The sequence below is a fragment of the Puma concolor genome, chromosome B1 (genome assembly GCF_028749965.1).
Source record: "Puma concolor isolate L17-30 chromosome B1, mPumCon1.1.hap2, whole genome shotgun sequence".
Lineage (NCBI taxonomy): Eukaryota > Metazoa > Chordata > Mammalia > Carnivora > Felidae > Puma > Puma concolor.
In genome coordinates, this window is record NC_141670.1 from 124,053,387 (window position 1) to 124,066,227 (window position 12,841).

The following is a 12,841-nucleotide window of genomic DNA, read 5'->3' on the forward strand; positions in this document are numbered from 1 at the left end:
TTTTAAGAATGCTTTCCAACAGACATGGCACAGCTCTAGTGTATCAGGAAGAAGTCCCTACTGAATTTTATGGTAAAACAGGTAAGTTACTGGAGACAAAAATAGGAGAGAATTTTTTTTAAGTGTCAATATAATTTTCCTTGTTGTAGGTAAAATGTTGAACAGCAGACCTCTAGAGCTTATTCTAGGGGGGGGGGGGGGGGGTGTGTGTGTGTGTGTGTGTGTGTGTGTGTGTGTGTGACTGAAACTTAATGCCTGATTAGCACCTTCCACTTCTCCCTCCTCCCAGCCCCTGGCAGCTACCATTATATTCTTTGATTCTATGAATTTGACTATTTTAGATACCTCATGTAACTGGAATCATGTAGTGTCTGTTAACTGGCTTGTATCAGTTAATATATGTCATGGCACACTGCAGAATCTCATTTTTTAAGGCTGTATAGTATTCCACTATGTGTAAATGCCACGTTTTATTTATCCATTCACCCACCCATGGACACTCTGGTTGTTTCCACAACTTAGCTATTGCGAATAGCGAGTGCTACAAGAGATATACTGCAATATATAACTCGGGGGAAGAATTACAGGGTCCCTCTCCCAGGTTTAACTATAGCTGCCAAACATGTTGAGACAAGACACAGCTTACAGAGTGTGTTGAACTGCTCTTTATTCAAAGCCACACACAAGACTGATACTAATCAAAGAAATCAAAAGAAAAAGGTGTAATTGTTGAGCTAGGAGTACTACCTGCCCAAGCATGAATAAGCAAATGCTTCATGTTGAAACTGTGAGGTCAGGAGAGGTTCATGATCAAGCAGAAAGGGTAGTAATTATATTTATACTCCATTACATTAAATCTTTGATATGCAGAGATTCACAATAGTTGCTTTACAGAGTATGCCTGCCTATATTATATTTACTAAATGGGTTTGCTATTAATACCAAGGACAATTCCTCAGTAATTAATACAGGAGTTACCATGCCATTGCTTTTCCCTCCTAACATCTAGAGCTAAGCATGCACTTAGCTATGTGCTTATGTGTCTGTCACGCCACCCCTGCCAATTTTACTAAGACCAAACTAAAAATTTTCTATGCCAAATAATTTTTTGTATGTCAAAAAGACTCACCAAAAAAAAAGAAAGAAAAAAGAAAAAAAACGACTAAAACATCTATCCACAAACTGTATGAACAATATAAGATCACACCTACTACCAACAGCCCTTCAATCTCTAAAAAATTCATTAAAGACTTGTTCCACTTTTGATTACCTACCAAATGCTGCTTAAAAAAAAAAAAAGTTTATTTATTTTTTGAGAGAGAGACAGAGTGTGAGTTGAGGGACAGAGAGAGAGGGAGACACAGACTCCAAAGCAGGCTCCAGGCTCTGAGCTGTCAGCACAGAGGCCAACATGGGGCTCGAGCCCACGAGCTGCGAGATCATGACAGGAGCCAAAGTCAGACACTTAACCGACTGAGCCACCCAGGTGCTCCAGAGGCTTGCTTTTTAGAAGTTCTACTGGAATATAAGTATAACTCATGCCAAAATGCCAACATGTTTGTTTATAATATAAGCATGTCAATAAAAAGATCTCCACTGGGGCATCTGGGTGGTTCAGTCGATTAAGCATCTTGACTTTGACTCAAGTCATGATCTTATGGTTCATGAGTTCGAGCCCGACACTGGTGGGTCCTATCAGCGCAGAGCGTGCCTGGGCTTCTCTGTCTCTCTGTCCCTCTCAAAATAAATAAATAAATAAGCTTAAAAAAAAAAAAAAAAAGATCCCTACTGACCACCACAAAGTCTGCAAACCAACAATGATCTTTATAAGATCAATGAGCTTCATAAGAAGCTCTGATAGTTATACCCAATCACCTAACTTACAGTAGTTATCTAGGGGTGGTATGTGAGGAATGTAAAGATAATCCCTATAAAATACAATATAGTAATATCTCCATCAATGATGAAGATGAGTTCCAGAAATACGCTGCATTATCAGGAACTTTGATACAAAAGGAGAAAGAATTTCAGAGGACAGGGTTGCATTTCAAAGATGCTGACTGTTGGAAGGGCAATTCCTTCCTTCCTTTCCAGCTCCAACCCACAAGATGCTCAGCTACTCAACTTTCTTCCTGGAGACCCAGTTCATCACCTGACTTTGCCACTGCTTCTTTGAAAGAACCTACTGCAAGACTTTGTTCAAAATGTTCATAAACAGACAGGAGCACATGTGTGGGGGGTAGGCAAAATGGATGAAGGGGAGTGGGAGATACAGGCTCCCAGTCATGGAATGAATAAGGCATGGGAATAAAAGGCACAGCACAGTAAACGTAGTCAGTGATATTGTAATAGTGCCGTATAGTGACAGATGGTAGCTATATTTGTGGTAAGCACAGCCTAAAGGTACAGAGATGTTGAATCACTGTTATACACCTGAAACTAATGTAACATTGTGTGTCAACTATACTCAAACTAAAAAATTTTAAATAAAATAATAATGATGATAAGGTTCTAAATATTCTGAGAATTACTAAAATGTGACAGAGACACTAAGTAAGCTAAATGGGGCCAAGAAACTTGCTTGACACAGGGTTGCCACAAACGTTCAATTTAAACAAAAAACACAGTATCTGTAAAGCACAATAAAGCAAGCACAATACAATTAGGTATACCTATATATACCTCCATTTCTAGCTTTTCTTTAATTTCTCTCAGCACTGGTACATACTTTTTTTAGTGTAGAGATCTTTCATTGCTTTTATTAGATTTTCCCTAGTTATTTGATTTCTTTGGGTGCTACTGTAAATAACATTATTTTATAATTTTACTTTTTGATAGCTATTATGGAGAATAAAAATTGTTTTACGGCACCTGGGTGTCTCAGTCGGTTAAATGTCCAACTCTTCATTTCGGCTCAAGTCATGATCTCATGGCTCATGAGATCAAGCCCTGTGTCAGGCTTTACGCTGGCATTGCAGAGCCTGCTTGAGATTTTCTCTCTCTCTCTCTTTCTCTCTCCTCCCCCACTTATGCACACACTTTCTTTCTCTCTCAAATAAACGTTTTTTTAAAAATTGTTTTCATAATTAAAAAAATATTTTTCATAAACAAATGATACTTCTTCCTAAACATGTTTAAACCTTCCTCATAACTAAGTGTAAGGGTATTAGATGTGAGGCAATATGCATAATAAAACCACTCACTGAACACTGTGCTAAGCACTTTGCACGCTCTCTTATTCACCTTCCCCTCAGCTCCATGAAGAGGATACACCATTAGCCCTCTACTACAAATTTAAGAGAGAACTTAGCCAAGAACATAGCAGCAAAGATTTAACCCTAGGTCAGACTATATACCCAGTCTCTCTCCACTCACACTATACTATCTTTTAGTTATTGTATCTTATAAATGATTGGAAATCACTCATGTGTTCTCAGCTTGATCCTTTAACTACACACAAGGTAGCATCTGCCCTGGGCTGATATTCACTAAGGGCAAGAATGCTCTTTGCTTTCCTTCTCAGGCCCATCAACCTCTCTTCTTTCAGTTAATAAACTAAGTGCCTACAGTGTACAAGGTAGAGAAAATGAAAATAAGTAAAGCACAGCCTCCATCTTCAAAATATTCTTACAGACTCCTAGGAAGTAGAAGTAAACTCCTATACTACTATTGAAACTACTAAACTACTGGGGCGCCTCAGTGGCTCAGTTGGTTAGGCATCCAACTCTGGATTTCGGCTCATATCATGATTTCACAGGGTTGTGGGTTTAAGCCCAGCATCGGGCTCTGTGGTGACACTGTGCAGCCTGCTTGGGATTCCCTCCCTCTCCCTCTCTCTGTTCCTTCCCCACTTGTGCTCTCTCTCTCCCCCTCAAAATAAAACATAAAAAAAATTAAAACAAAAAATAAACTATTAAATAAAAATGGACATGCATCTATAAGGAAATACCATCAAACATCAGAAATTCCTGAAAAGCTTGATTTTCAAGTAAAACAGATTTTACTCATTTAAAGGACCAAAACTTTTCTTAAAATTAAGCATCTTAGAGGTGCCTGGGTGGCTCAGTCACTTAAGCATCCAACTTCAGCTCAGGTCATGATCTCACAGTTCATCGGGCTCTGTGCTGACAGCTTGGATTCTGGAGCCTGCTTCAGATTCTGTGTTTCCCTCTCTCTCTGCCCCTCCTCTGCTCTTGCTCTGTCTCTCTCTATTTATCTCTGTCTCCATCTAAAAATAAATAATAAACATTAAAAAAAATTTTAAGACAAAAAAAATTAAGCATCTTATGAGTGCCTGGCAGGCTCAGTCAGAGGAGCACGTGACTCTTGATATCAGGGTTGTAAGTTTGAGCCCCACATTAGGTGTAGAGATTACTAAAAATAAATAAACTTAAAAAAAATTTAAGCATCTCAGATAAAAATATTTCTACCTTAAGCATAAAACACAGTATAACACTAAGACCTAACATCGGAAAAAAAAAAAAAGTTAGGGAGGGAGCCAAACCACGAGACTCTTAAAAACTGAAAATAGGGGTGCCTGGATGGCTCAGTTGGTTGAGCAACCGACTTCGGCTCAGGTCATGATCTCACACTCTGTAAGTTCGAGCCCCGCGTCAGGCTCTGTGCTGACAGCTCAGAGCCTGGAGCCTGCTTTGGATTCTGTGTCTCCCTCTCTCTCTGCCCCTCCCCCACTCATGCTCTGTTTGTCTCTCAGAAATAAACATTAAAAAAAAAAAAAAACCTGAGAATAAACTGAGGGTTGATGGGGGGTGGGAGGGAGGGGAAAGTGGGTGATGGGCATTGAGGAGGGCACCTTTTGGGATGAGCACTGAGTGTTGTATGGAAACCAATTGGACAATAAATTTCATATTAAAAAAAAACCTAACATCGATTAAATTTACCAATGTGCAAAATGTTTTACATACTCTTAGTATTTACTGAAGACTGAACCCTGTACTATTAATGGCCCCATTTTAAAAGGATGTAACAGAAAATAAAGAAGCTATATTATTTGCCCAAAGTCACATGGCTAGTAAATGATTAAGTCATGATTCAAATGCAGCCTCTCTATGCAGCCCTGTGATACACTTATGATTGATTCAAACACTCACTGCCCACCTACTGCATACAGAGCATCATGTTGAGAAATAAGAGGGCAGTGAACGAGACAGCTTATTCATGAAACTCACCTTCCAATTAAAAAACAGATAAATAAGAAAATAAATGAGAAAATTACAGATTGTATAAAGTATTATAAAGGAAATAAAGAAGGGGATGTGAGGAAGTAACTGGAAAAGAAAGGCTTATTTCTGTTATGGCCTCTTGTAGTCTTGCCCTCAGCTTGTTTCCACACAAGCTGGCCAGACAGCCAGGCTGGCGACCAGAGAAGCAGACAGAAGACAGACCACTCCTAGTGAAGATGATCAGAGAAGTGGCAAGGAGAAGCCCTAGTTTCATGTTTTCATAACTGTGTTGGCATTTTTCCACAAACCCTAATGAGCCAATGTTCTTTCTACTGAATAATACCGTGCCTAAGAGAACATCACCTATGCTGGATGAATACAGTTTCACAGTACCTTTCTAAAATCTCAACAGGTAAGTGTGTGTACACATTAACTCATTTGGCATTACAAAATGCCACCTAATCTTAAACGCAATGAAAACCACATTATTCCACACAAAGATGGTACATAATTTCCAAAAGCAAATTATTGGGTTTTTGTTTTGTTTTGTTTTAAATCCAGGTCCCACATAGGCTTCAACAAATGAGAATTTGAAAATTATTTCTAAGAAACAAAAGGACTCATACCAGGTTTAGCATGCTGAGTAGTCCTAATGCTATTTTTAGAAAGAGCAACTCTTCTCATGTGCAACTTTTTCCAAATGATATTAACAAGGTCAAGGATCATATCCTATCTAAAAACATGACCTATACAATATAGCTAGGATCTCTCATAATGGCTTATGCACAAGTATTGTGACCTGAAGGATTTATTTTACATACATCTTTAGGTTTACATAGTTTATATTGAAGATATTCATATTCTTGTATTTACTGTTCTTATATATTTGTTTCTATTCCATTCATTGATATTTTTTATATGGCAGTGTTGCACTGCACTGACAGCCTCTAAAACCAAAAAAAGTGCTTCACGTTTTACCAACATTTCCATTTACTGGATAATTTGAGCTCCAGAACAACCTTGTGAAATATGTAAGTGAAAGTATCACCTTTCCCTCTGCACAGTGGGAGCTCAGAAAGGTTAGGTAACTTGACTAGTTCAAGACTGCACTGTAATTGGCAAGGACAGGGCCCTGCCCAGGCCTTCAGACTCTTTGTTCATGCTCTTCTTCCCACAGGACGCTACTAATTTAAACCTGAACTTTCACGTGTCTCTCTTCAACAAATCTGGACTGTAACTACGAGCCTTACCACTGCTACCCTGCCAATACTCTGTTCCAATGCAACCGGAACACTAGTACTCTTCAGTAAACATAAACACCGGCACACGTTTCTGTCAAGACCCCATTCAGTGCTGGGTTTGCTCCACTGCACAAAACTTACTAAAATACACCACGGCCTTAAAGCATAACCCTTAATGGAACTGACTTTTTCCCTTAGTGGGAAATTCAGTAAATGAGAACGGTGACTCATAACGCTAACTTACGGTTTTCTAAATTAATAATTTTGGGTGCCAAAGCAAAAGAATGAATTACAGACCCCTCTCTATCCCCACGTCCAAAGTTGCTTAAGTGTCAAAGCGCGGTAGTAAAACACAAGGACACAGGTGGGGCTGGAGCTAACATTCCTCCTGTCTGCGACCCCCACCACCCCCAGGCAACCCAGTCCTCAAAACCCAGTGGGTGTCTTCCGACCTCCAATCCCGCCGGGACCAGAGTGACTACCCAGCTCCGCAGCCCCCTGTGACCACGATCAGAGTCCTGCCGGGAGCTGTGGAGACACGCCAGAGGGGCGTGCCCCCTCCCCGGGGCGTCCCCACCTGTCTCGGGCAGCCCGCACACCTGGTAGCCCCAGCACCGGCAGGAGATGCGCGGCGGGAACCCGCCCCTAAACGCGGCGCCTTAGGACCTCCGAGCTACCCGGGACAAGTCCGCTTCCGCCCCCAGCCCACATGGCCGCTGCAGACCGCGCCCGCGTCGAAGGGGCCCAGGCTCTCCGGAGGCGGGAGGGGGCGGCGGCGCTGCGGCTGGGGGTAGGAGGAAGCGCGGCAGGCGCGCCCGGGGGGTGGAAGAGGAGGAGCGCGTCCCGACCGGCCGCGAGGGCAAGCACAGAGGGAAGGAAGTCCGCCAGCGGCGGCGGCGCCGTGGGAGAGCAGGCGTCTACCTGGGAGCAGAAGTACGAGCCTTGGATGCCCAGCTTGATGCAGGTGGGACATTGGAGCTTGGCCTCGCTGCTGCAGCCGTCCGTCTCGCACACCCGCGTCTCCACAGCCGCCATGCTGCCTGGCTGCTGGAGGAGCGCCTCACTGAGGAAGAGGAGGAGGAGGAGGAGAGAGGGCAGGGGAGGGGACAGAGGCCGAGCCGGGGGAGGAGCTCGGCCTGCGGGGCCTGGGCGCGGAAGCAGAAGGAGCGCCGGGCCGGCCCAGACCACGCTGCGCGCCCCGCCCCCGCCCCGCGCGCGCAACTGGCGCCCCGCCCCGTGGCCTTCGCCCCGCCCCCGCCCGTGGCCCCCGCCTCCCGGCGCCAGTCGTGCACGTGGGGGCTGTGAAGGAGTCTGTCGGAGACCTCCTGCTCCGCGGGGTCCCACGTCTGTCCCCGGGTAGTGCGACTTCCTGGCGCCCGGCGGCGAAGGGCGCAAAGGGAGAGGCCCTCACGTCTTGCGCTGTCTGCACCTAGGGAGACAGCGCCCCGGCCGTGCCTTACTGAATGTCCCCCACACTCACAGGCGGTTGGAAAGAGCGCCGCGCTCCTCTGCGTTGGTTCACCCGGCAGCTCCTTGGAAAAGGAAAGTAATTCTCTCTTTTAAAGTACTGTTTCTCACCGATAGTGTCTGCTCTGAGGCCTAAAGACCGCCACTCAGTCATTCACAAAAAGAGGAGCCAGAGAGCTGTCAGAAGATGGGCTGAGATTTGCATCAGGCCTCCCTCGTGCCTGATTTTTTTTCACACTCCCCCCCCCCCCCATTCGCAGTGTACAATGTTAGGAATAGTGACACAACTACTAGATATTCAATAAAACAATGATTTTTTTGTATTATCCCAGTTGATTGTTTGAAAGGTGAGTAGGGAAGAATTGTTCTAATGTTGAAGCACCGGAGTTGAAAGGAGCTTTAGAGGTCATCTGATGTAAACTTGTTGCCTAAATTTCTTCAACTACATCCCAGGTCTGCCATTTTCTAACTTGTGCTTAAATACCTCCTGTCACTGGAAAGGGAGAGGAACTAATATTTATTGATCATCAGCTAAGCGCTGTGAACTTCGTGTTATCTAATCCATATTTTTTTTAACTTACATACTTAATAGACGAAAAAACTCATGTTACTTTTATTTTTATTAAGTGTTGCTGTATAAGCAATACAAATAAATAATGTAATAAGATCAAATAATACATTTTAAAATGTTACACGTGAGCAAAAATCAACGATTTATGTGTGTATAGATGCGTATGACATACATGTGTATATGTATGTATAAAATATTTTTTAACAAAAACAAAGACCATCTTTAGTTACTTGCTTTCTTCAGTTATTACATTACAAACTTCCTTTATTGTCCTTAAATATAGTATAACTTATTATTGATTTAATTATGATTTAATAATTTAATTATGATAAAATTTACCACATAATTTAATGTCTGCGTAATATCCTATTGTATGGGTAATTCACTGAACAAAGCTCACTAACAATAGACATTTAAGTTATTTTTAACTGTTATATATTATGAACAAGGCTTCACTGAATACCCTTTTAGCTAGAACTTTGCATACATTCTTATTTACCTAGGATATGTTGTTAAAAGTGGACTTGCCTCATCAAAGGATTGTCACTTTATTTTTTATGATACAGTTTGTCAAATTTTCCCTTAAAAGTGTATACAAATTTACACTCTAGTCAGAACTATACTGACACATTATTTCCTGAGACTTTGCTAGTGCTGATTATTATCTTATTTTTAATGCCTGTCATTTTGATAAATGGAAAATGGTATCTTATTTTTTTTTTATTTTATTTTATAATGAGGCTGGACATTTTTTCTCTGATTATCACCATTTGCATGTCTTCCTGTATGTGTTTGCTTTTATTTGTTAAATTTTCCTTTTGCAGAACAATACTTAAAAACTAAAAAAAAAAAACACACAAATTGGCCATAATACTATCACCTGAACACCTCAATGTGTCATTTGTCCTTGTTCCCTCAATCTTTATCCACATGCATCTTCAGCATTTACATATTTGCAATTATTGATAGAATTTTTTATTCTACATTTTCACATAATACTATGCCATGGATTAATCTCAGATTTAGGAAAAACACTAAGTTCTATTCCTTTTCAACATGACAGCTCTTTTATGTGTTTGAGACTGTCAGGTCTTATGGTTTGTCAGTCTTACAGCATCCCCTTCCATCTGTAGTAAAGTTTAGATCCCTTGCAATCTTTCTCCATCTAATCTGGAGGAATTCCAGTTTGTTCCCTCATGGGTTGTGTCCAGATGAAGCTAATCAAATAGAGGAAGACGAATTATTGAAAACTCTAGTCCAGAAGACCCTCAGGGTTCTTCTCAGGCATGGGGAGACCGGAAACTCTTCTGCTTTTGCTAGCTGTCTGCTCTGGAGTCGGCTGTGTCCTTGCACCTTTAGGAAAGCAATGCTGTGGGGCAATTAAGAGCACAGATGTTGATTAAGATAGGCAGACCTGGGTTGAAACCTCTGCCTCCCAACTCTCCTCCCTTAGTCATGTTCCCATGAGCAACTTATTTAACCTCATTTCCCATATCTGAAAAATACAAGCTAGAGTACCTACCCATGGAGTTTTATGATAGTTAAATCAAATAGATTTTGTGAAGTGCTTTGGAGCTCCATTAGCAATACTTAGTTAGCTTTGCCATCAAGTCCTCCTTCCTTGGTCCTCCTCACCCCACCACCACTCCAGCCTCAAACAGGCTGTTGAGTGAGATAAACTTCCTAAGATCACCTTATGTTATTCTCAAGATAATCGTCCATATTCCTTTTATTTAAACATAAAAAAGTGACAATATATGAGAGGTTTTACAAAATTCTGTCTGTCAGAGTCCCTGTTTTATTCTTCTCTTCCTTTTGAGATTTTAACTGTTTCTGTTTTAATTCCTATGTGCAAAGTTCAGCCAACCCACATCCAGGAGGAAGAATGTGCTTCAGAATCGCAGCTGAGAATTTGCTGCGATTTATAAAGAGTCCTTTGGGGGCACCTGAGTGGCTCAGTCAGTTAAGTGCCCAACTCTTGATTTCAGCTCAGGTCATGATCTCAGGCAAAGCCTGCTTGGGATTCTCTCTCTCCTCTCTCTCCCTCTGCCTCTCTCTAAATAAATAAACAAACAAACAAACAAACAAACTTAAAAAAAACCAAAAAACAAAACAAAAAAAAAAAACGAGTCCTTTGGCCTTGGAAAGCACTTGTTTCCCAGGACTTCTGCATAGAGAGAAGCATTTTTGATATCATGTTTAAGCACATGTTCAAACTATCTGCCCAACTAGCTACAATATTTCCAGTGTCCATGGACATTTCAAATCAACATAGCCAAAAAGAAACAATTATCTTCTATTTACCCACTTTTGCCCTTCAAATCTGCTTTTTCTCCTGAATTCCCTGTCTTGCTTTGTGACATCCTCTATCTACTCTTTTCTCCCAAGTTAAAAATTAGGCCCCTTCTCTTTAAACCCCCACATCAAATGAATCACTCAGTTTCATAGACTTTATCCTCTAAATATTTTTTTAGGGGTGTCTGGGTGGCCCAGTCAGTTAAGTGTCGAAGTTCAGCTCAGGTCATGAGCTTGAGATTTGTGAGTTCGAGCCCCACATCAGGCTCTGTGCTGACAGCTTGGAACCTGGAGCCTGCTTCAGATTCTGTTTCCCCCTCTGTCTCTGTCCCTCCCCTGTCATGCTCTGTCTCTCTCTCAAAACAATAGTAATAAAAACATTTATAAATAAATAATTTTTTTTTAATATGTTCTCTCTTCTTATGGCTACAGCTTTAGTTTAGGCCATTTTAAGCCTTTGCTTAGACTGTTACAGTAGCTTCTTAACTGCCTTTAATCCATTGAATCTACCCTGCCATCAAGCTGATTGTTCTCAGAGATAAATCTGATCATGCCTTTCCCCTATTTAAAATCCTTTGCTAATATGGGGCTTGTAGAGCTGGAGCCAGGGTCAGAAGGTGGCCAGACCCTGCAGAGTTGGTGGTAAGGAAACAGGACTAAGGAGATCTGTGGACCACCAAAGTCAAAGCTAAGGACACAGCCAAGGAGATAAGGGGCTTGGTACACAAAAATGAAATGAGCAAATACATAACTAAATTAAGGGTAATGAGAGACAAGTTTATCACTGTCTGAGGGAGTTACAAATATGAAAAGGATGAAGGCTAGGATGAATCATGTGGTATTATATTGGATTTGGAAATATTGATGGGATGGGCTCCTGGGTGACTCAGTCAGTTAAGCGTCTGTCTCTTGATATCCACTCAGGTTGTGATCTTATGGTTGTGAGATCAAACCCCACATTGGGGTGGGGGTCAGGGGGAGGTCAGCATGGAGCCTGCTTGGAATTCTCTTTCCCTCTCTGCCCCTCTCCCTCTCTCACATACATGCCCTCTCTCTGTGTCTCTCTCTTTCTCAAAATAAATAAACACTAAGGGGCATCTGTGTGGTTCAGTCAGTTAAGTGTCTGACTTCTGCTCAGGTGAGGTCACGATCTCACACTTCATGAGTTCGAGCCCTGTATGGGGTTCTGTGCTGACAGCTCAGATCCTGAAGCCTGCTTTGAATTCTATGTCTCCCTCTCTCTCTGTTCCTCCCCCACTCACACTCTCTCTCTCTCTCTCTCTCTGTCTCAAAAATAAAGATCACACTGTCTCTCTCTCAAAAATAAATAAAAATCAAAAAATTTTTAATAATTAAACATTTTTAAAAATATATTGATGTGAACTCAAGGTTTTGCATAATAGATAATATGGACATGCATATGTGTGTGTGTGTGTGTGTGTGTGTGTGTGTGTATAGTTCTGACCACTAAATGGAACTATAGGCAATGAGCACACCTAATTTTCAGATCTTTGTTTCTAAATACTTTTCTCCAATAAAAGGGATCAGATGTCCTTGGGGAGCTGGCTCATTCCAAAACTAGAGCAGGGAAAGTACAAGTCTGGAAAGTCAAATTGTACCAGAACATAACGTAGAACACAAAAATTATGGTGACTATAGAAAGGACATGGTAGCCAAGTTGAAGCAGCTCCCACTGGCCAAATTGAATACAATGTGAACCAGAATAAATAGTGATAGTATCAGATTATAACCCACTGAAAAAAGATAATGTTCCATGAGCCTATATTGCTAAAAAGACATAAACAAATGAGGGACAAAAGTAAGCTCTTATTTACAATAGAATATCAACTAAGAAATCGCAAGAAAACTGAGAGCTTTTATTCTAAGATCAAGAACAAGACAAGAATGTCCATGCTCACCACTTTTATTCAGCTTAGTACTAGAAATCCTTGCTATAGCAATCAGACTAGAAAAAGAAATAAAAGGCACCTAAATTGGTAAGGAAGAACTAAAACTTTACAATTTGCAGATAACATGATATTGTATATGGGAAACCCTAAAGGCTCTACCAAAAAACTATTAGA

At 41.3% G+C, this 12,841-nt stretch overlaps 1 protein-coding gene across 2 annotated transcripts in view; it reads right to left on the bottom strand.

Moving 5' to 3' along the window:
* Nucleotides 1-7,564, bottom strand: part of METAP1 (methionyl aminopeptidase 1) — a 57,514-nt gene extending 49,950 nt beyond the window's left edge. The window contains exon 1 of one of the 2 annotated variants that reach the window (XM_086704524.1): nt 7,346-7,564. In XM_086704524.1, coding sequence (XP_086560650.1) covers nt 7,346-7,459 — 114 coding nt within the window. In that variant the 5' untranslated portion in view covers nt 7,460-7,564. The remainder of the gene's footprint in view (nt 1-7,345) is intronic. The other variant, XM_025922334.2, reaches the window with a different exon arrangement.
* Nucleotides 7,565-12,841: the final 5,277 nt, after the last annotated feature.